This window comes from Lissotriton helveticus, chromosome 1_2, assembly GCF_964261635.1.
Source record: "Lissotriton helveticus chromosome 1_2, aLisHel1.1, whole genome shotgun sequence".
In the NCBI taxonomy this organism is placed as follows: Eukaryota; Metazoa; Chordata; class Amphibia; order Caudata; family Salamandridae; genus Lissotriton; species Lissotriton helveticus.
Genome location: NC_136058.1, coordinates 32,955,025 through 32,979,968, shown reverse-complemented (window position 1 = coordinate 32,979,968; position 24,944 = coordinate 32,955,025). Strand labels below are relative to the sequence as shown.

Below are 24,944 nucleotides of genomic sequence, written 5' to 3'. Positions count from 1 at the left end.
GAATAAATCCTGCGCAATGGTGTGCGCAGATTTATTGTGACTGGTGGAGAAGAGCCACTTTTAGAAGTTGGCATTTCTGTGTACTGTGTGATGTGAATTGCTTGTCTGGCCTTGTGAGTGACAGGTGCTGGATGATGTGGGTGGCTCCAAGAGCCAGGATGGGTCTGCCCGGTGGTGAATGGGGAGATCTGCATGTAGATGGGAGGGAGGAGTTGCACCTGGGACTTGAATAGGGCTGTTCCTTCCCTCCACAATGCTGGCTCCACCTCATGTTGTGCGTCTGATGTCGCTAGCCAGTCCTGTGAATAGAGAAGAGGAGCTGAGCAAAACAAAGTGCTCAGGAGCTCCCCTGAACCAGTTGTATCTGGTTCCCCCAGACCCTGCACCTTTTAGACAAATGAAATGGTGTATAAAAGAAGGGGCTGTGACCCCATGTAAATGTTCTACTTTGGATCCTGACCCTGCAGGGCGTGCTGCTGTTGGGGCCCGGAGGGCTTGCCTCCCTGGGCTCTTCAATCAGGCTTCAGGAAAGGCTGCAGCATGGAAACCGCAATGCTGAACATTGTTGACCATAGTGGAGTGGTGTGGCTCACTGGTTAGAGGCGGCAGACCCGTAAGCAGAGAACGGCTCGGGACCAGGGTTCAATTCCCGACGCGGCAGGGTCGTGGACCAGAGTCAAAACAGACTCGATAATTCTTGCCTCGGTGCCTACTCTAACCAGGGAACACACTCAGCAACTCTGGGCATTCAGCTTGCTTCATCTCTACAACGGCCCCCAACAGACGCCGGGGATGCCTGGTTTCACCTTGGAGACACCCAGAAAGGGACCATCTCACAGGGAAAACCAGGACGGGTTCCCCAGCGGTCTTCAGCGCCAGGATACTCCATGGAGTCACAGTGCGCTTTACAAGTACACCCACATTTACATTTGACGACCTACATAAATCCCTTGACAATGGTGGAGCTTGCCTTCTCATTCTCCTTGACCTCTCGGCGGCATTTGACACTGTCAATCATGCCTCCTTATTAATCTCGCTCCAATCCCGCTTTGGCCTTAACAGGGTTGTCCTCAAATGATTCACCTCCTTCCTCCAACACAGAACACAACAAATCAAAATCAAATCCTGACTCTCTAACCCGACGCCTGTCTCCTTGGGTGTTCCTCAAGGCTCTATCCTTTCACCCTCTCCCTTCAACCTCTTTATGGAACCCCTCACCCTCATATTGAAACAAGCGGGAATCAACTATCACCTTTATGCCGATGACACCCAAATATATTACAAAATTGAATCACACTCTGATATCCTCCACTTAAACAATACCTTAAATAAAATCCAAACCTAGTTCTACGACAATCATCTCAAACTAAACCCTAAAAAAACTGAAATCATTCTTTTCTCACCTAAAAATAATCAACTCCCCATCCAAAGCTGGATCACTGACCTGAATGCCCTCAACTGCTCACTCTCCCCATCTGAATTGGCGAAATCCCTGGGTTTCACGCTTGATAAAAAGCTTGACCTAACAGTCCATATAAAAAACTCGGCCAAAGAAGCACTCTATACTCTCAAGATAATCAAGCCCTTCATTCCTGCTGACAACTTCAAATCAGTTGTCCAATCCTTAGTACTCTCTCGATTAGACTATTATTATTATTGCATTTATTGAGCGCGCAGCTACCCGGAGGTTTCCCGGCACTATGGCAACACTATCCTCACAGGAACCCCCAAAATTCACCTGGCCCCACTTAGAGCTGTTCTCAACTTGGCGGCCAGACTCATCATGGATTGTAAAAAATTTGACCTCATCTCCCCAGCCCTGAAAGCCCTTAAATGGCTCCCAATTGAAGGAAGATGCTTCTACAAAACAGCCTGCATCACGCACAAAGCCATTCACCAACAAACCCTGCTATACTTAACAAACAAGCTCAAAAAAGCGGGTTGATCCAGACTGTTGAAAAGCTCCAATTAACTCCTTCTAGTCCACCCACTGCTGAAAAAGAAATCCACCCAATCTTGCTCCTTTTCAGGGAACGCTCTGAGCATCTGGAATACCCTCCCTCTTGACCTACGTTGCAACCCCACCTACCTCAACTTTAAAAAAGACCTCCAACTCCACCATCTCAACTTATACTGGGGTCCTTACGCCCACACATACTGAACTTTATTCTTCCCCCTACTTTGTGTTGTCAGTTTTCCTTCCGTACCATCATTTATCTCACCCACTGCTCATTGCATTCCTAGCTTCACTAATTTATTGCCCGTGTATATTATGTTTATATTTCTTGTCCCCTACATCATTGAAATAGCAAGTTTTACACCCTTACTCCTCTCCTCGCTAATGTTATAATGTGATGTATTTGCTCGCTGCCTGGGATATCCGGTTTAACTGGGTTCTATGTTTTCTTATGTTATTGTGAAGCACTCTGATACCTCCGGGTCTAGCCAGCGCTATATAAAACTTTTCCCAAAAAAATAAATAAAAATAAAATAAATAAAATAGAGGAACATTTGCTGGACTTCATGTTACTGCAGGACTGTTTCTGAGCATAGCGCCTCCTGAGCGCTAGATTCTGATTTTGCCAAGGAGGGAAGGAACCGGTGCTGGCAGAAGTGAGGGAGGGAATTTCCTGGTGTGGGGATTCCTTCCAGTTGCGGCGAGGAGTGGGTGCCTACCCCGCATTTATCCTGGATTTGCGGGTGCCCACCCCGCTCTTGGCACAGCTGAATAGCGGGTGCCCACCCCCCGCTATGATGGTGATCGCGGGTGCCTATCCCACAGCGGTCTGTGTGAGGTATGTGGGTGCCCACCCTGCCTTGATTAGTGGAATGACGAGTGGGTGTCCACCCCGCATCGCCGCCAAGCCCTAAACAGTAATCACCGCTGCAGCCCGGGGAAAAGAAGAAGTCAGGCCAAGTTGCCTGGCATTAGGCAGGACATTCACAGGAAGCCCCGCCTGCCACCAGAAAAGCCGCCGGGAGCCTCGCGGTCTCCACAGCAAAGACCGGGGTCCTAGGAGGGGGCCCGGGTAGGGAGAGGCCGGAAGCATGAGGGATGAGAAAAACCAGGGTGGGAGCCTACTCCGCGCGGGACGTACACGAGAGGGGGGGTAGCCTATCACGCCTCCCTGCGCTGGATTGAGAAAGTCCCGGGTCCCAGGAGGGGGCCCGGGTGATGTAGCGAAGTTGCCGCATGGAGAGGAGTCCAGGGGAAAGGAGCTGGGGAAGAGGGGGTGCGAGGCCCATTGTCGGTGCCTGCCCCTCCGCGCTGAGAACATGGAGTCCTGCCAGAGGCCCGGTGAGTGGGACCGAGGGGGAGGCAGAGTCAGAGCGGCCCGTCTGGCAGCGGGCCACTCCAACGCGTGCCATGATAAGTTCTCGAGCCCGGGTGGCGCCAACGATGGGGCAAGTTTATTTAAAGGCCCGTGGTCCACCAGGGGGGGCATGTTTTGTTTTAAAGAGTCAGTGCGCTCCTACGATGGGCTATTTGATTTCAAGGGTCCCAGTGGGGGTCTACAGGGGCCAAAGGAGCCCGTGTTCTCGAGAGGGTCATTCCCATAAGCAGGCCCGCCATCGCGGGCTGCTCCAACGAGAGGGGCCGTTCTTTTATGCATGAGATGGCCCCTTAAATCCCGCAATTCTTGTGGGCATTTCGAGGCTCATTGTCGGTGCCTGGGCGGTCCCGCCAGAGAGCGGGCCTCCCCAACATGGGGCATATTTGTTTAAGGGCCACTGAGAGCCCATGCCTCATTTGCATTTGATTAGTTACAGCTGCACTGCAATTAGTGCCAGCTGCACCGTTTAGGCGCGCAGTTCCTTTGGGGTCTTGTGAAGTCAGGAGTGAGACGCACTCCTTTGCCCCACACTTTCACAGCTGCCCAGCAAGTTGTAGGCAGCTGCTAAGTTTAGGTTTGCGCAGTGGCGCACCCTTGACTTTCGCTCCCTAGGCAGCAGCCCTGACTTTGTGGACATGGGGCATTTGAGCCCCCTTTTTGGATGGCCAGTTGGCCAGGGGGACGGTTAGATTTATAGGGCGCCAGGCCCTAATTTGATTTATGTGCTACTGTGATATGGTGCTAGGAAATGTAATGCATTTAGTATGTTTTACGCACCCTGTGTTATACCTCTAAATGTGTTTTTATGATTATGAGGTTGTTTTGCATATCATGGTTTATGCTAGTGAGATTATGTTTCACTGTGTGATTTAGGCTCCTAGTGTGTGTTATGCTTAGGAGGTTAGGGTCTAATGCATTTAGACTTGTGAGATGATGGCATAATGTGTTTATGCTGGTGAGGTTGGCGCAGAATGTAACTCGCGCCTGATGTGATACTGTGCATAATTTAATTTATGTTACAGGCTGATTACCAGTGTTTACTGGTTGTACGGTTATGATCTGTTTTACTTTTACCAAATTCGCTTTGTGATGGTTCTGACAGTGGTCCATGTGGCCCTGTCATGTCTATATATGTAATCCTTGTGGGGGCCTCAGGATCGGATGACGGTCAATGAAAGCGAACAGTGTTTAATACACCTCATACAGACACTAGAAAGTTCACTGGACCCCTTATAATGGCTATCAAGTATTTATTGATGGCACAACAAATAATGAGTAATTCTAAGAACAAGGCAGTCTAACGCAACTGCTGTTACTGGGTTAACTTCACCCTACGTAACCCAAGAAAGAAAGTAAAAGTAACGATACCAGTCCCCAGGCTGCTGGACACGACGGAACCTCTTTCAGCCGATAGTGCTGAACGATATCCAAGCCTCACCGTCCTCCGCATGAGTGCCGGTCCCGGCAACACCCCAACGGAGGGCACAGGGCTAAGTAATGGCCGACAATGCCACTCGCGTTCCGCCCTATGGATTTAGTCCAGCAGTACCTGAAGACTGTTTCCAGGACTCACCGTCCTCCGCATGAGCGGCGGTCCCGGCAACTCCCCAACGGAGGGCACTGTGCTAAGTAGTGGCCGACAATGCCACTCGCATTCCGCGCACACTAGACTAACCGCGTGGAAATATGCCTCCGTTCAATCTATTTCCAAAGTGTATTTAGTGGGCGTCCGCTGCGCTAATGCCTGACCTGGCACACACTCGCTTGGACCCCCCAAGAACAATAGCACCGGAGCAGCCGCTCTTCCTTGATGCCAGATTCCAAATCCCAGTTTCAAAGTATCCGGGTGAAACCGCTGGGAACTCACGTCTCACCTGATTGTCCGTAACCCAGACCCGGCTGTAAGCTCAATATCCGACGCCGGTTGCTGCAAAGGACTCCCTTTTACGTGATAGGCGGCCTGCGCATGCTCCGCGCTAGGCCCTCTGGGAAATGTAGTTCTTCAGGCGGTTGGCTCGGGAATAGTAGTTCTTCAAATGGCCGGCTCGCGCCCCTCAGCGAACCTGACAGTACATCCCACTCCTCTCAGGGGTCCGCCGTGGGGGCCGCCTTTGCGGGATGCTTCCTGTGGAACGAAGACACCAAACGGGGCGCGTGCACCCCGGATGCGGGTTCCCACGACTGCTCCTCAGGGCCGTACCCCATCCATGCTACAAGGTACCATAGCTTACCCCGCCTCCTCTTCGAATCGCGTATGCCCTCAATCTCATATTCCTGTTCAGCATCCACCAAGACAGGTAAGGGAGAAGGACGCCTCCGAGATGCAGAGGGCTTCAACAGAGAGATGTGAAAAACAGTATGGACACGCATAGTCGTTGGCAGGGCCAGTTTCATGTTCACCGGGCTGACACACCACTCTATGCAATAAGGCCCTATGTATCTCGGATGAAACACGCTGTGTTTGCGGAAGTGTACGTTTCTGGACGATACCCACACATAGTCCCCTTCTTTGTACTAAGGACCAGGCCTTCGGCGCTTATCCGCATAGGCCTTGTATGTGGACTTGGCAACCGCCAAACACTTTTTTGAGAGCAACACAGTCTCCTTGATATGGGCCACTCTCCTGATCGTTTCCGGCAGACCAGAGTGCCTGGCTGGGTGCACAAACGGGAGGAACCTGGGGTGGTGACCGTAGTTGCAATAAAATGGGGATACCTTAGTGGAGCTATGCGTGGCATTATTGTAAGCGATTTCCGTGAGCCACAATTGATCTACCCACTCTTCCTTGCCCTGATCAATGAAACAACGCAGGTACTGCTTTAGGGTCTGGTTGAGGCGTTCCGTTTGCCGTCCGTTTGGGGGTGGTAGCTGGTGGATAATGCTGATGTGACATGCAGGGAAGAGCACCTTGTTTTCCAAAAACGGGCCATGAACTGCGAACCCCTATCGGACACAATCACGCTTGGTAGGCCATGTAGCTGTACTACCTCCTTCATTAACATACTGGCCAGCTGTCCCGCTGAAGGCACCCTCTTGCAGGCTATAAAATGCCCCATCTTAGTAAGGTAGTCGACTACTACCAGGATCGCAGTGCACCCCTGGTCCACAGGCAACACCACGATAAAGTCCAACGAGACGTTTTCCCAAGGTCTTGAGGGAGTCGGAAGGGGCTGTAGCAATCCCTGCGGACGGTGATGGTCTGATTTCATAGCGGAGCAGATGCCGCAGGCCACGACCCATTCCTTCACGTCTGTTCTCAGAGAAGGCCACCAGAATTGCCTAAATATGTATTCGGCCGTCTTCTCCATTCCCAGATGGCCTGCACTGGGTGATTCATGACACCAACGAAACGCTTGCTTCCGAAGCCGAGGTGTGGGCAGCAAGATACAACGGCCCTTCATCGGAATCCCATTCTTCACCTGCCACTCCTTGTGGTATTGGAGCCAGGTTTTCCATTTAAAGGAAAGGACACCACGTTGAACCCCTTTGAGGAATTCCTCCGGCTGTATCACCCCCACCACAGCAATTGGTGGGATGATGGGTCTAACAGGTGCGGGGAGAGGCGTCGTGACCGCTGACTGGTGAGAAAGAGCGTGCGCTCTCTTGTTTTCGGTTCCAGGCCTGTATGTAAAAGTAAAATGAAAACCAGAGAAGAAAAGCATCCATCTCAGTTGACGGGGAGAGAGCTGTCTGGCGGTAGTCATGAACTGGAGGTTCCTGTGGTCGGTGAACACGGAGACCACATGTCTTGCTCCCATCAGTAGGTGTCTCCACTCAGTGAAGGCGTCTTTGATGGCTAACAGCTCCTTTTCGGCGATGTGGTAATTCCTTTCAGCGTCGTTCAGTTTTCGAGACATGAAGGCCACCGGATGGAGTAGTCCCGAGACTGGATGCCTCTGTGATAGTATGGCCCCCAGGGCCACTTCTGACGCGTCCGCCTCTACGACGTACGGCTGTTCAGGATCCGGGTGAGCAAGAACAGGAGCAGTCACAAACACTTGCTTCAGGGCAAGAAATGCCTCCTGCGCCTCGTGGTTCCAAATGAAAGACTGCAACTTCCTCAGCAGCTGGGTAATAGGAGCCACCAACCCAGAGAACCCATTGATGAACCGCCTATAAAAGTTGGCAAAGCCAATCAAGCATTGCACATCCTTAACATTCTGAGGGGGAGGCCACTCCATTACAGCCTTGACCTTTCGTTCCGCCATCTCCTGCCCATCCGGACTCAGCATGACTCCTAGGAATTCCACAGATGTGACATGGAAATCGCATTTGCTGAACGTGCAGAACAACCAGTTCTCCCGGAGGATCTGCAAGACTGATGATACGTGCTGGACGTGTTCTGACATGTTGTTTGAGTACACCAGGATATCATCGATGTACACAACTACGTAGACATCCAACATTTCACGCAGCACATCGTTCAGGAAATACTGAAACGCCGCAGGGGCAATTACAGAGCCCAAACGGCATTACCAGGCACTCAAACAGCCCGTACCTGGTCTTGAATGCCATCTTCCACTCGTCCCCACTCCGCATGCGCACAAGGTGGTATGCCCCTTTGAGGTCAAGCTTGGTGTAGACCTTGACTTGTTCCAACAGCACGTTAATGAGTTGCAAAGGGTACCGGTTCTTCACCGTGATAGCGTTAAGAGCTCTAAATTCCACACAGGCACGTAGTTCCCCATTGGCCTTCGGAATAAAAAAAAAGAGGCGACGCCACCGGGGACTTAGAAGGTCTGATAAAACCAAGTCCAAGCAGTTTGTCCAAATAAAAGCGCAAATGTAGGTTTTCAGGTTCTGTTAGTGCGTACAGTCTTCCACTGGGTACGCTAGATTCAGGAACCAGGTCGATTTGGCAATCATAGATCCTGTATGGAGGGAGCACCTCAGCTTGGATGTCAACAAACACGCCACTGTAATCCTGATACTCCGTAGGGAGAATAACAGCTTTCTCAGCCGCCGTGGCCAACATTTGTACTCTGTTTTGAGCCTGTATAGGACGATCCGGTAGTATGCCGCAATGTTGTAAGCAATACGGGGAGTTCATGCGTATCTCCTGACATACCCAGTTGATAGAGGGGTTATGCTTCTGGAGCCAGGGCAACCCCAGTATGACTCCGTATTGGGGAGCACGGATGATGCTAAAATCGATAACTTCTCTGTGCTGTGCTCCATATCCTACAGGAACATCTCCTGTGTGGTGACCAATGGGCCCTGTAACCAGCTTACGTCCATCCACAGCATAGACGTCCTCCGGGAATGCCTTGGGGAGAAGATCAATACCTATGCGGTGTGCCTCCTCCGCATCCATAAACAGACCCATGGCCCCTGAATCAATTATTGCAACCACCGAAACCCATTCCTCCCGAACCAGAAGCTGGATGGCGATAAACAGGTGTCTTTGACTTAACGGTGTTAGGGGTAGCAAGGAAGGGATATAACTGCGACTCCGGGAAGCCCCTTCACTGTTCCGGGAGTCCGTCAGTTTTCCGCCCCAGTATCCACCGCTGCTGTTGTCATCCTGTTGGAACGGAAGCGTCCTGTCTTCGGTTTGGCCGGACACTCCCTTACGAAATGGCCCTTCTTGCCGCAGTATAAACGTAGGCCCTGTTTGCAGTGTGACTCCTCCTCTGTGGCCGTAAGGCTAGCTCTGATGGCCCCTATGTCCATCGGTTCCGTACGAGAGGCAGGGTGTGGTTCAGGGGACCCCTGTTGTCTGTAAGAAGGCAAGGATTTTCCCTTTTTCTTGTGATCACCTCGGCGCTCACTCAACCGATGGTCTAGACGAAGGACCAATTTGATCAGATCCTCACAGGTTGTGGGTTGAGGGTCTATCTGAGCTATTACGTCTTTCAACTCTTCGCTCAACCCTTGATGGAAGAGCGCGGCTTGTTTTGACGCAGGCCACTTGGTCTCAGCCACTAAGCGCCGAAAGGGGTTCAAGTACTGTAAGAGATTGTTGCCGTCCTGACGCAGTTCCAACAGTTCCCTGTCGGCTGTGTATGAGTCAGCCCTTCGGTCGAATACCTTCACAAACTCTTCCTGAAAGGCTTCCCAGTCGTGTAGGAGAGGGTCGTCACCACTTGCCAAAGGCACTACCCATTGGGCGGCGTTTCCTGCCAGGTATGAGATCAAAAAAGCGACTCTCGCATGGTTGGTAGGAAAAGACTTTGGCTTGCACGAGAAATGCAAGGCCACTTGCGTTAAGAACACCTGGACTGTGCTGGAATCCCCACTATATCGTTCAGGCGTGGCCAACGGTATGGAAACGGGCATCTCCACCACCACTGCAGCCGGCGGGACTGCCATGGCTGCCCCAGCATTGAAGGGGTTTCGCTGCATAGTGTCCATCCTGGCCCTTAAATCGGCAGTCTCCTGCCTAGACACAGCCAGTTCATTCTGCACAGCAACCAAAGCTGCCAAGACGTCTTCCATCGTGGCCATGGTGCCGTCAACCCGACCAGGAGGATGATTGAGTTGGTAGGGTCGGATATTATGTAATCCTTGTGGTGGCCCCAGGATCGGATGGCGGTCAATGAAAGCCAACAGTGTTTAATACAGCTCATACAGACACTAGAAAGTTCACTGGACCCCTTATAATGGCTATCAAATATTTATTGATGGCACAACAAATCATGAGTAATTGTAAGAACAAGGCAGTCTAACGCAAATGCTGTTACCGGGTTAACTTCACCCTACGTAACACAAGAAAGAAAGTAAAAGTAATGATACCAGTCCCCAGGCTGCTGGACACGATGGAACCTCTTTCAGCCGATAATGCTGAACGATATCCAAGCCTCACCCTCCTCCGCATGAGTGCCGGTCCCGGCAACTCCCCAACGGAGGGCACTGTGCTAAGTAGTGGCCGACAATGCCACTCGCGTTCCGCCCTATGGATTTAGTCCAGCAGTACCTGAAGACTGTTTCCAGGACTCACCGTCCTCCGCATGAGCGCCGGTCCCGGCAACTCCCCAACGGAGGGCACTGTGCTAAGTAGTGGCCGACAATGCCACTCGCATTTCGCCCACACTAGACTGGCCGCGTGGAAATATGCCTCCGTTCAATCTATTTCCAAAGTGTATTTAGTGGGCGTCCGCCGCGCTAATGCCTGACCTGGCACACACTCGCGTCGACCCCCCAAGAACAATAGCACCGGAGCAGCCGCTCCTCCTTGATGCCAGATTCCAAATCACAGTTTCAAAGTATCCGTGTGAAACCGCTGGGAACTCACGTCTCACCTGATTCTCCGTAACCCAGACCCAGCTGTTAGCTCAATATCGGACGCCGATTGCTGCAAAGGACTTCCTTCTACGTGTTAGGCGGCCTGCACATGCTCCGCGCTAGGCCCTCTGGGAAATGTAGTTCTTCAGGCGGTTGGCTCAGGAATAGTAGTTCTTCAAACGGCCGGCTCGCGCCCCTCAACGAACCTGACATATAATCCCTTGTGAATTTGCCTGTGCCAGTTGGCACAGTGTTTGTTATGTGTTTACTATTCTAATGTGTTATGAGAATACAAAGGCTATTTTTTATATAACCTTGTGTGGAGTTCCTTTTGTAGTATGCCTGGGATGTTGTTGCTGTTGTGTGCGTGTGCAAATGCTTTACACATGGCCTCCGGGATAAGCCTGACTGGTCGTGCCAAGCTTCCAAGGGGGTGAGCAGGGGTTATCTTTGGTGTGTAACTCCCCAGCCCTGACTAGAGTGGTGGTCTCTCCCAGGCTGTGGCGCAAGCCTTAGCCAGCTAGAGATCCCATTTCTAACACGAGTTGTGTTATCTACTTTGCAAATGCTGATGCAAACACTTTAAAAGCGCCAAAATATGCTGAGCTAAAATCAATGCATCATGCTTTTTAAAATAAATTATAAAAATACTAGGCAAATGTAAAGTTTCTTACACAGAAAAGTTGACACCCCATGCCTAAACTGGTTGTTTGCAGACTTTACTTCAAAAAGGTCCCTAGATGACATAATTTTGAAAGACCCTAGTAAAAGTTGAAAAGGGTTAATTGTATCCTTTTTTTGGGGGGGTCACTGCATGGTCGAATACACTTTTTGTACCAGTACTCATTGGGTCCTTTATAAAACACTATTCTCCTTGCACACTGTGCCATGCAAACCATATTGTCTACTGTGTGTACCACATTTATGTAATATACATCTCAAGATTGTATGACACAGCATGGGTGCAAGGGAATGGCCATAGTTATTTTGGACTGCAGAGATGTTGCTTATGAGAGGCGAAAGGTTGTCTCCCTTCCAGAAGTACAGGTAAAAAGGTTTGTGTCACTAATCACATGCCAACAAACATCAGCCATGTTTTAGTAAGGTATGAGGCACTAAACAACTTTTCTTGACATAGTGAGAGGTCCCATTTCAGGACATTCACTTGTTAGTGCATCCTTGTACTGTGCTGGTGAACATCACAAAGGGCATCAAAAAACAAAGTGATGAATGGACTGCTTGAATTAATCTCAGCCACTCACGATGGCTCAAGGCCATCTCCCAATCCATTGTTTTTCATCCACCATGCCACTTTAGTTTAGAACCAGCCATATGCAAATTAGCCTTGGCCCTGCTCCTCATGGGAATAGTTCAGCCTGAACTGTCAGGTTAGGTCCTCCCTGAACCAGAATACAAGCAATCCAGAACCGAAGCCTGCGGCTGGCAGAATTGCCTGTGGGTGTGCCAAATACCAAGGCTGTGTGGTCTTGAATCCACCTCAGGCCTCTTTAATCCACTACCAGACTATTCAATCTGCTCCCAGGGTTCATGGTTGGATCACCGCCTCCGGCGGCAGCTCAGCTCAGCACCATGTGCCTCTGGGCCATAGCTCACTTAATTTCCACGACGGCCCATGGCACCTTGAGGCCTGTAAGGGTGAGTAGTTTGCGCTTTACAAATACGGATTTACATTTACCAGACACTCCCTGCTCCTATATCTTGCTCTTGCAGGCTCCTGCTTTCTCCCCTTGTGATGGTTTTTCAGCCATTCTTTTCCTTCTTTCCTGTTTGTGTGTTTTTCCCTTTCCTGCTCACTGGGTTTGAGGAGGGAAAATAAGTGTGGTCTCAAAGTGATTGCCAGTGGCCCCCGACGGCAACCACCAGCTCAAATTAACTCCTTGGCCGTGGCGGTAATTATTCCGCCACGGCGCTGGGGGGAAGGTAGGGTTGCGAGGCGCCGCCATTCTTGTGACAGAACCACTCTGTCACGAGCCACGGGCGGGCTGTGCTTATGACGGAGTGGTCCCGTCACGACTCCGCCCACTCGTGAATTCGCCCGCACAGGGAATCTGTGCCACGTGGGCGAAGCGGCGGCGGCATGACGGAACCACTCCATCATGAGCACACGCCACCCATGGCTCATGACGGAGCGGTTCCATCACAAGCATGGAAGGGGTTGAGCACTGTGATGTGGATTGAAGATTTTAAGCAATGGCTGTCCATAGGGGGTACTAATGGATTGTGGAACTCGCACAGCTGTAGGGTAAATCTGGCTGGGGCGTACAGGTGATGATCTGTAGTGTGCTCTGAGAAAGTCGTTGCCTGGCCTGACAGCGACAATTCAATGAGAACTAATACAATGCCTCCCCCTGGCTAGGGAGAAGCGACTCAAAGCACTACGTAGGGAGACACACCGGTCTTATTGAATAAGACCGGTGTGTCTCCCTACGTAGTGCTTTGAGTCGCTTCTCCCTAGCCAGGGGGAGGCTTTGTATTAGTGTCCATAGGGGGTGTCAGGGCGTCGACCGACTGCCTCCCTCTGGCACTACTGCTTAGCATATTACAACTTTTATATGAAAGCAAACGATCTCATGGCTCGCTTGTTTGCATGTAATAGTTGTAATATTACCTTGCCAGCAAAAGAGGGTTCCACTAGATGTATTGCACAATTTTCAGACGGGTGCTGTTACAGACCGAACACACACATACAAAATACATATTTAACATGCTGCACTAACATCACGCAGGGCACCGTGTCAGATAATGGAGCTTCAGGGCTTGTCAATCACACGCCCTCTTGCCCAGTCAAAAGCTGGAAAAGAGAAAAAAAGGTCTCCCTCAGCACCTTCAACCCTGTTCCAGCTTCTGATTGGGTGGAAGCTCGTAGGCGTGCCTCTGGCTGCTGCAGACAGACAGGTTTCCGAAATCATGGACCTGCTCAGGTAAGTTTCTTGTGTTTAAAAGTGTAAGTGTGTGTTTTTTTATGCGTGCCGACAACTGTTTGTGTACGCATGTCTGCTTCTGTAAGATGCGAAAGTCTGGCCCGGGGGGTTGGCAAGCCTGTTTTGTCCTGGTGAAATATGTTGGGAAGCTGCAAGACTGTGGCAATTACCCACATGTTTAATCAGGCCTTAAGTGTGTGTGTATCCGTCTGTGTGTGAATGTTTTTACACATCTGCACATGTGTCTCTGTGTCTGTATATTTCTGTTTGTGGTTTGAGCGGCTTTTACAGTTGTTTTAATTTTCTTTGATCTCGCTTTTCTCTCCCTTTGTTCCTTTCAGTTGCTGTATATTCCCTTTATTTTAATTCTCACTCTTTTATTTCTTTACATATGTGTTTTAACAAACTTTTACTCCCGTTCCTAAATTTAATTGAAAATACTATAAATAAATATTTTGTACAAACAGGCCTACGTTTTAGTTTTAGAGAACTGATTTGCTTCTTTATATGCACAAAATGCCAATGATTAATCGAATTAGGACAATATATATTTGTGGTGCTTTATGACGGTGTTCTCTCTTTGACTAAAACATTTTGTGTAGTTACCATTTCAAGGATGATTCCTTAGTTTTTACAGCTATTAATGATCCGTGTTATTTTTGCTTTGAATTTAGTTATTTCAAGGTTTTTGGACACAGAACATCTTCTTTCAAATCTCGTGCAAATTCCAAAACAGGATACAGTAAGTTTTATATCTTCTATCTCAGTGAGTCGAAAGTAGTTCACTTTTTTCATATTTTTAAATGTTATTCTTCAGAAATACTTTCTTCCCAATAAGATGGGAAGCCCACTGTTTATACATAAAAACGTATCTAGCATTGAAATATCTATTCTGTGTTTATGCTGTAAACTATTGTGCACACTAGGATTACCTCACTGCTTGATTAAGCAGTAATTCCATTTAAGAAACGGTGGATCATTTTTGCTGTGTTTGTTAAAAGAAGAGCTTAAAGCCATGTTAGTTTTTTACTTATGCAATATAAATTCAACAACTATTGCAGTGTTCCAGACTAAAGTTGAGTTGAGCTTTGTGCTGGAACGAAGGTTGTATAAGTGTTATCTGAAGAATAAGTCTTTGGATCTTTAAAAGCTTATGCACTATACCATCTTCGAAGCTGCTCTTCAATACCTCACCAAATTGTTTCAGATTTCCCATTCATGTGAGTCACTGTACAAACATGTTGAGGCTGATTCCTCTGTTTCGAGGACTCAATATTTAGAAATTAATCCTTGCTTCACCTTGGGCTCCTACCAGAACAATAAAAAATCTGGCCACCCGTGCCTTCCCCTCGGTGGAGGTGTACCATACTCATGGCTTTACAGTGCTTGCCAACAGTGATGTGTTTTAGGTCTGGCAGCATTGAGTCTTTCTGACCGTGCACGTACCAATGAATATTGATATCTGATAGAGACATCTAGCCTCGGATTCCTTACATTAGAATTATCCCCATGTGTCAGACTGAATCCGAAAATATTTGGTGAGCAGAACCCATGTGTTTCGGTTGGAGGTTTTGTTTGGCTCCACGTGGTGTCGTCCGCTTTATCCATTGCAAGAAGTGATGTATGCAGTGCCTATATAGGTGCTACCCCATCACGCTGATTTCATTTCTTTTCTTTTCGCGCCAGTTGGTGACGGACCCATACCTTGGTTGTCTCTGGTGCCTAGAGTGTGGGCACAAAGTGAAGTCCTGCGTTGACTGCTATGGGATGAATCTGAAGTCCTTGAGGGAGTGCTCCCTCAAACTGCTGGCAGCTCGACGTGTAACATCGCAATAGTCTTGATTGAGAGAAAGGTCCCAGGATCAGTCGCAGAGCCCAAGATCTTAAGTCGAAGAGGTCTTCGAATTCACCTCTTCTCTCCGTTGACGGGACAAGGAAGTGTTGCCTTCAAGGCCAGGCATCTGGGCTGGCTCCATGCCTTGAGTTTCCAGGAAACAGAGCATCCCCAGCTCAACTTCAGATATTTTCTGAGGCCATGCGCCTCATATTTGAGCGGCCCTCGCCCGCCGGAGCGGCTCCACCCCCAATTGGGAGGGCTCGCAAGACCCTAACGAATACCAGCCTTTAGATCTAAACATGGACTGGTGTGAGAACTTGGTGAAAGCCAGTGGACTGGACACTTCTCTAATGCTGGCATGCTTTCTCCCCCGACTGTGGCTATGGAGGAGGGAGCGCATTATGCAGTGGTGGTGATAAGGGCGGCCTAGGTTCTGGACCTTAGTCTACCCTCAGTGATAGTCAAAACAAACATCTTGAAAGAGGTGCTTCAGCTAGGAGTGACCCCCTCAGAACAGTTTCTCTCATTTAATGTAGCACTTACAGATGTCCTGCTTGGGACCTTTTCCAAGCCTAGTACAAGGGCTCCTGTGAAAAGGACGATTGCCCGCTGCCAGCGGCTCCCCCAAGGGACCCTAATTTCCTCACACAACACCCTACCCGGAAGAGCTTGGTGGTCCAATTCTCTATCTTCCTTGTAACTCCTGGCACATTCCCAACCACTCCACCACATTGGGTCTCCAAGAGGCTGGGCACCGTAGGGAAAAGATGTTTTTCTTTCACCAATTTGGTACTGCAGTTCCTGAGCATCGTGTGCCTTTCGGGCCTTTACTCCCATGCTTTATGGGGTTTCATTGCGCATTTGTTGGCCAAGATTCCTTTGGAGGCCTGGGCCATACCTTCCCAGACTGTTGCTGGCAGGGGAGATGCAGCTAAGTTCATGATCATATGTGGAATGGATACCACTGACTCACTGGGCAGAGTGGTTTCCTCGATGGTGGCCTTACAGCGCCATCGTTGGCTGAGAGCAACTGGCTTTCCTGTGGATGTCCAAGTAGGCTGGACAATACCAGTCAGCCAACACACTAGATACTGTTAGGTGTTTAGGTACACCTCTAAGGTGTCTTCTGGGTGCATGTCATAATAAATAGTATTTGCAACAGTACAGATTTATTAAGACAAGGTGTTTGATACCAAACACCATTGGTTTCAGTAGAGCTATCAGTAGCTGGGGAACCTGTGATAACCAGTGCCCAGTACATATCCTAAAGATGGCTACCCTGATCATGTGTAATGTCGAGTAATTGTACTAAACATCACAGGGTCATCTCTGGTCATGCAGATATGTCCTCACTTGTAATATAATGCACCCTGCCTTAGGGTTCTAAGGCTTGCTGTAGGGGTGACTTAAATATATTGCAAGCAGTGTCTGTGGACATGAAACACAGACTGTGTGCCATGTTGTGTTTTCATAATGGTTTGTACCATTTCACGCAGCCTGCGTTGGCAGTCTGCATGGCTTTGGGTGTGGGTTCCTTAGGGTAGCATAAAACATGCTACAGCCCTTAGGAACCCTCCTTAGTACCCGGGCCCTAGGTACCAGGGGTACCATTTACTAGGGACTTACAGGGGTGCTAAACTCTTTGCCAATTGGTTAACATTTGAACATGTAGTTTGGTTTCAGGAAAGAGCATTGGCACTGAGGCCTGGTTAGCAGAATGTGGGGGTGACCATGTCAAAAAGGGGCACTTTCCTACACTTACCAGCACCCTTTAGGTGTTCACCAAGGTGATGGTGGTGGTTGCAACTCATCTGCAGAGATCAGAAGTGCCAGTCTTTTTGTATTTCGACGACTGGCTGCTAAAGGCGGCCTCTCCTTAGGCTGTTGTCTCCCACCTACAGATTATGGCGAACCTCTTGCATTCGCTGGGCTTCACTATCAATGTGCTGAAGGCACACCTGACTCCCTCTCAGACCCTCCCTTTCATCTGAGCTATTCTGGACACAGTGCAGTTTCTGGTCTATCCTCTGGAAGGGCGAGTCCAGGATATTCAGCAATGAAACTGACCTTGTCAGCATTCGTTGCTCCCCCACTGCGCAGCTCCACGTGGTAGTGGCCTCCCCTCTTGTGCTCTAGGTTTTGTCTTTGATGCCCTCCTCCACCTACAGGCTCCTTCCTGAGCCTCATCTCTGGTGGCCTAGTGGTGTGCCTGTCTCTTGTTCCTGTTCTGCTGGTTTTTTCTTCGTAGGCTTTTTCTGTTTTTCAGTTATTCGTTTTTATTTTCTTTGTTTTATTTTGCTGCCCTTTTAATTTTGCTCTGGTTTGCTTTTCTTTCTTTCTTTCCCTTCCCCTTTTCCGTCTCCCCCCCCTTCCCACCCTCCCTGCTGCATGTTCCCCGCGGCCCTGTCCCCCTCTTGTGCTGTTTCCTGCCTCCCAGGTGATCATCCCTCCGCTTCCCCAACACTACCTAATGGTGGCTGCTATGCAGCTGCGCTAATGGCAAGCCTGTCTGCGCCTATCCGTGCCTGGACTGCGCCCAGCGCTATGGACTCTGGTCCCCGCAGCCTTCACCGCTACAATGCCAGCACCCTCCATGCACTCAACACCGGACGTTCCACCGCCTGCCACCTCGTGTCACAGAAGGACACCCAAGTTCCGGTCACCTCCCACAACTGCACCTTTTCCTGCCTCCTACCTCCGCACACCAGACCCACCGACCGCACGACCCACAGGATCCGATCACCTCAGCTGCTTCCTACTTTACACCCGCTCCCTCCACAGACACGCCATGGAGATCTGAGACCTGCTCGACTCCATCTTCTCCAGCATCGCCCGCTTCATGGAAACCTGGCTTAACCCCACGTCAGCCCGAGATATCCTAACCAACCCCAGACGACTACAATATAACCCACAAGGACATCGCCAATTGACCGGGAGGAGGCATCACCATCTTACACAAAATTACCTCCACCTCACAATGAGCTTCGGCAACCCCTCACCTGACATGGAACACCTCTACTTCCAGATCTAGACCATCCTGAACACCCTCGGGCATCCGTGGCACCCTCGTCTACAGCCCTCTTGGACCTCGTCCCCCCCTTCAGCGAAGCCATAGACAGCTTGATTGCTCACCATCCTCTCACCTTAACGGATTACATCCTCCTCTGCAACCTCAGTTTTCACCTGTACAACCTGCACGACCACAACACATCATCCCTACTAGAAAACCGCGCCACCATCGGACTGAAACAACTGGTCTCCTCCCAACCAACTCAGCAGGACATACGCTCAAACCCATCTTCTCTGCAGGCAACAACATCTCCGTCAGCCACACCTCCAACCTACATTGGACAGACCATCACTGCATCTACTTCTCATTCATCAAACCCACCGAACATCACTGCTCCGACCATGATACACGTAGAAGCTGGAACAAGATCTCCGAAGACCAACTTGTTTCTCCCTCAGCAAAGGTCCCCCCCCCACCGATCACCATGGATGCCAACGCCTCAACAGGCAATCTCCACTGATGGATCTCCAACTGTGCCAACAAACTTGCCCCCCTTAGGAAACTCTCCGGCAAGCAGCCCTCTGAGAAAACCAGTTGGGTCTCCCCTGCCCGCCAAGATTCCAGGCACACCTGCAGATGGCTCAAAAGAAAATGGAGTAGCAGCAAGATCTCGACGGACCAATCAGCCCTCAAGACCGCCGTCACCGCACATCACTACCTTATCAGAACTACCGAGAAAACTGTCAGACAGGAACGCATCAACACCAATGCACGCAAAAGCAAAGAACTCTTCACCATGATCAAAGAATTTTCCATACCCTGCACGGATACAACAGACATCTCCTCCTCCCAAGATCTCTGCAACAACATCGCCACCTTTTTCCACAGCAAGATTTTAGACATATGTGACAGCTTGGCAATCCAGGACCCACCCACCCTAATGGCAACCACAGTACCTGAAGGCCCCAGATCCCAGCCAACACTGCTCAACGGAACAACCCTCACTGCTGATGACACACTAAGGATCATGAAAACCATCAACTCTTTGGCCCCCTCGTACCCCCGCCCCCACCAAATATGCAATCGAGTGGGTGCCGCCATCGCCCTTGAACTCTGCTGCACCACCAACTGTAGAATTCGTCACAGAGTTCAAGAACTACAGACCCATCTCTCTGCTCCCCTTACCAGCCAAAGTCATTGCGAAGGCCAGCAACGCTCAACTCACAGAATTCATCGAAACAAACCACACCCTGGACCCCTCCCAATCTGGCTTCAAGGGCAACTACCTCACTGAAACTGCATTCATGGCAGCAACTGACGACATCTGCACTCTCCTCGACTGAGGTCAAATCTCAGCCCTCATCCTCCTTGACATCTCTGCTGCTTTCAACACTGTGTCCTGCCACACCCTCTGCACAAGACTCCATGACGCCGGCATTTGTGGCAAAGCGCTAGAGTGGGTTCACTCCTTCCTCAGCGGCCGAACCCAGAGGGTTAGGCTTCCACCATTCTCCTCAAATCCCACAGAGATCAGCTGCGGAGTGCATCAGGGCTCCTCTCTGAGCCCCACCCTCTTCAACTTCTACATGGCCCTGCTAGCAGCGATCGTCGGAAACCACAGACTCAACATCGGCTCCTTCACTGACAACACACAGCTGATACTCTCCCTCACTGACAAACCAACAGCTGCTAAGAGCAACCTCCATGGCGAGATGAAGGCAGTAGCCAACCTGATGAAGGAGAGCTGCATAAAACTCAACTCCAACAAAACCAAAGTCCTCATCCTGGGCTCTACTCCCTCCACATGGATGACTTCTGATAGCCATCAGCACTCGGAACCCCCCCACGCCCAACCTCCCCATCATCCTCAACTCCTCTCTCTCTATGAACCAACAAATCAACGCTGTATCATCCTACTTCTTTCACACACTCTGCCTACTCAAAACGAACTGCAAATGGGCCCCCATCTAGTCTAGGAGAACTGTCACCCAGGCACTCATCAGCAGCAAGCTTGACTATGGCATCACACTCTACACCGGAACGATCCAAAAACTCCAAAAGAAATTGCAGCGCATCCAGAACATCTTCGCTGGACTTATCATGGACATCCCCTGCTGAAACCTCATGTCCTGTCACCTGAGAGACCTCCACTTACTCCTGATCGACAAAATAATCCCCTTCAAGCTCCTCACTCACGCTTACAAAGCCGTGCACAATACCAGACCCAGATACCTCAACCACCGCCTCTCCTTCCACACACCGACCAACAACTCTGCTCTGCCCATCTGGCTCTTTTAACTATTCTACAGATCCGCAAGATCCTTCTCCTACCTTGCTGCGAAGACCTGGAACTCCTTATCTCTGCACCTCAGGCAATCACTATCACCGCCTCAATTCAAGAAGGATTTCAAGACCTGGCTCTTAGACTGAATTGTAGAAGCCCCCCCAGTATCTTGAGACCCTTACAGGTGAATAGTCATGCTCTATAAGTACCCTGATTGATTGATTGATTGATGTATCAGTCTCTATTCTGGCTTTCGGTAAAACCGACTCTGAAGCTGCATGAACTCTTAACTTTGTGCATCCTGCTGGTAACACATGCTCGCTGGCTTATGTGGGCTCTGCAGTGGGACCTGAAATTCCAGTGGGTGCAGCATTAGGGGAATCTCTCTGACATGGTTCAGATCTCAGAGGGAACTGGAAAAACCTGCACTGGTGTTTAATGTACGTCATTGGATCTACGGCAGAAACCTCTCCCTACCCCAGCCAGAACTCACTGTGGTGACAGATGTGTCACTCCATGGATGGTACTGCCATCTAAAAATCTGGCCTCCCCTGCCTTATTCTGGTTGGAGGAGATCGAAGGCAGTGGGCCATACTCGTGGTTTTACACTGTTTGGCAAAAGCGATGTTTTTATGTCTGGCAGAATTTAGATTTTTCACAGCCTGCTGGGCAGAAAATCTGGATTTTATTAAGGACACGGAGGCTAATATTATGATATTATGCAAATTCTCCTTTATTACCACAGCTCAGCAGCAATAATAGAATAGAACTTTGTGAACATTCTGAAGAGATGACTACTCCATCTCAGACCAAGTATCTTCCTTCTTGTCAGGCTGCGAAGAAAGATGTTCAACAGGAAAGGAACAGTATTCCAACTAATACATTTCCAACTTGTAATCCAGAGAGAGGTAGATTCTTATTCTGAAAGAGAAGAAGAATACATTTCCAAATAACATTGATCAAATAAAGGGTGGGTTATACATGAGAAAAGAGGCGGGATAATATTAGCCTCCGTGTCCTTAATAAAATCCAGATTTTCTGCCCAGCAGGCTGTGAAAAATCTAAATTTTATGGCATGACACGGAGGCCATATTATGCAAGTTCAAAGTGCATTAAGAACATTATCAATCACATTAGAGATTGGTCTAAAATAACAAGATCTAAACATACTATCGTTAGACCAGTCTGCCGCCTTCAGAATTTCTTGTAAACCACCACCAAGGAAATAGGCTTTGGAAGCAGAAGCGCCCCTAAGGGAATGAGCTCCAAAAATTGAGGTGTTGATGCCACTTTCATACATAACTTCTTTCACCCACCTAGCTAGAGTTGGTGAGGAAACTCCTTTATGGGGAGATCTGAAGGAAATCAATAACTGAGTTTCATTACATCTAAGATTAGCAGTCCTCCTTTCATACTCTTTCAGGCATTTAACCACGCAAAGTCTTTCATTTTGAGGAAAGAAGGGATAGAAGATAGAAGAGGATAAGGTTTTGGTTCTTCTTTTAAGATAAAAGCAAACACCCTCTGGTTGAAAAGATCTGCTGAGTCGTAGCCGCATATTCCTTACCGTAGAATTACCTCCTGGAGTCAGACTGGATCTGGAAATGTTTCTAGAGAGGTACTCCTGCATGTCGGTAGGTGGTGTCCTTCAGCTCTGTGTGGCGTTGTTAGCGTCGTTGCGCCGGAAATGACGTTCGCAGTACCTATATAGCTGTCACCCAGGCGTGCTGATGTCAGTTATTTTCCTTCTGTGCCTGTAAGCACAGATCTGGGAAGAGCTACCCCTTAGTCACTTTTTTACAAAGCTTTTGTCAATGTATTGTCAAAAGTCTTTTTTAAGTCTTACTTTCTGGGGTGGCAGATATATCCCCGAAGAAGATTGGCTTCAAGACCTACAGTGTCTGTCACCGACAGATGTTGGTGATGGACCCTCACCTTGTTTGCCTCTGGTTACTCAAATGAGACCATGACCCAAAGGCCTCTCCCAACTGCCCCGTCATGCATCCGAAGTCATTGAGGGAGTGATCACTCAATCTTCTGGCAGCTTGACATGTGCCGCCGCGACGCTCGAGGTCTCGGTCGAGCTGAAGGATCCGGAATTGGTTGCAGAGTCCGAGGCCTTCATCGCACTCCAAGTCGTCAAGCCATTTGGGTAAGTCTTGGTCCCACAAAAAGAAAAAGAAATTGTAGTGTGCTTCAACTTCACCTCATCTGTCGGTCGACCAGCTAGACGAGGAAGCGTCCGTCGAGGACTGACTCCATGATTGAGCCAGTGCCTGGGCCAACTCTGTGCCTCCCTGTGTTTCCGGGAGCCGTAGCGACCCCAGCTCAAATTTGTGAGTTTTGAGGCAATGCTCCTCATATTTGAGCAGGATCACTGAAATAATATCGAGGGACAGAATATCGACCATCAAAAATATCGTTGACAAAATATCGACAGTCAAAATATCGAGTTTCTATCTACAAACAGGTAAGTACAAAAATATCAAGTTAAAAATATCGTTTACAAAAATATAGTTGTAAAAAATATCGTATTTACTAAAAACAGTGTTAAATTAAATTAATATTAATAATTAATTACTAAAATATACTTAAAATTACTTAAATTAACTTATAATAATTAAATAATTAATGAAAGTTAAATAAATATTTTTTTATTTCATATTTATTAAAACATATATATATAGTAACAAAATATAATAAAATAATACCCAAAAACTGAAAACTGACCCTGAACCCTAAAAATACCCTTTACCCAAAAACCCAAAACTGACCCTGAACCCTAAAAATACCCCTTTACCCAAAAACTGAAAACTGACCGTAAACCCTAAAAATACCCCTTTACCCAAAAACTGAAAACTGACCATGAACCCTAAAAATACCCCTTTACCCAAAAACTGAAAACTGACCCTGAACCCTAAAAAAAACCCTTTACCCAAAAACCCAAAACTGACCCTGAACCCTAAAAATACCCCTTTACCCAAAAACCCAAAACTGACCCTGAACCCTAAAAATAAAAACTAATGTTTTTACTATCTATATTATATACTTGCATATTTTCACTTTCTATATTATTTACAGTCGATATTACTTCACTTACCTTAAAAACGATATTTTGGCTGTCTATATTCTGTCCTGTCGATATTTTGTCCAAACGATATTTTTGACTCGATATTCTGTCCAAACGATATTTTGGAGTCGATATTATGTCTGTGCACCATTTGAGCAACCTATTCCCTCTGGCATGCCTTTAGGTCCCATGGGTTCAGGTGGAGCACCTACTGGATCCACTCTAGGGGCTCCATTGCCAGTCGGACCCCAGGGATCTGCAGATGGATCCAATCAGCGCTGGTTGTGCCTTGTCAACCTCCCCCGGCAGCACCATTCCCATTTACATTCCTGACTCTGACACAGAGCCAGAAGGGCATCACCTGATGCCGACTTTGCCGCTGACTGGAGCCATACCTTCCAGGCTGGGGGCTAAGCCCTTTTAGTATGGGCTAGGACTCTGGGAAGAATGGGTGGGGTCACTGGACCTTGAAGAATATCAAGCTTATGACTCCTTATCTGATATGAGGATCTGGGTGAAGCCAGTGTACCGAACTCTTCATAAGATATTGGCTTGCTTTCTCCCCGTACTGTGGCTTGGGAGGAGAGAGCTTCATGCACTATGGTGGTGCGAAGGGCAATTGAGGTCCTGGACCTTAGTATGCCCTTCATCTGGGAGTTTACTTTTCACAGGGATTATGCTTTTACAGAACTGTGCCTTGGGACAGCAGAATGTCAGAATGCAGGGACTGAGTCACTCTGCCAAATCAGTATCTGGGGCATCAAATTCCTGGCTAGCTCACACCGCCTTACCTGTGCTCCTCGACTCACAGAGCAACAGGTAATTGTGGCAACCCAAAAGCAGGACACGCTAATCCCCTCAGGGAACCGTGAAAAAACAGATCATCACCTTTCGTTAGCTGACTCACTATCACGTGTCCTTACTAAAACAGTAAACAAGACACAAAGAAAGTTCACAATATGTTTATCACACTAACGCAGTCTTGCATGAAGTCCGCTTGATGCACTTATATTATACTGATTATAGAAAGCAACACTATTATTATTATGAAACTGTACAATACAAATAAGGCAACCATGATGTAAATCTAGTGGGCAAAGCCTATTCCTACACTGTATGCGCAGGGAGACTAATATTATTATAATTAGTGGTCTCTGAGAGCACCAAACCCCATACCTGGTCTTCGTAGTCAAGTGGTCTGCATTTGGGGGTGTAAACTCAGTTCACACAGGCTGCATGCCC

At 48.7% G+C, this 24,944-nt stretch overlaps 1 protein-coding gene across 1 annotated transcript in view; it reads left to right on the top strand.

Moving 5' to 3' along the window:
• Positions 1–24,944, top strand: part of MSH4 (mutS homolog 4) — a 1,513,152-nt gene that overhangs the window by 523,222 nt on the left and 964,986 nt on the right. The window contains exon 9 of the mRNA XM_078673412.1: positions 14,176–14,243. Coding sequence (XP_078529538.1) covers positions 14,176–14,243 — 68 coding nt within the window. The remainder of the gene's footprint in view (positions 1–14,175; positions 14,244–24,944) is intronic.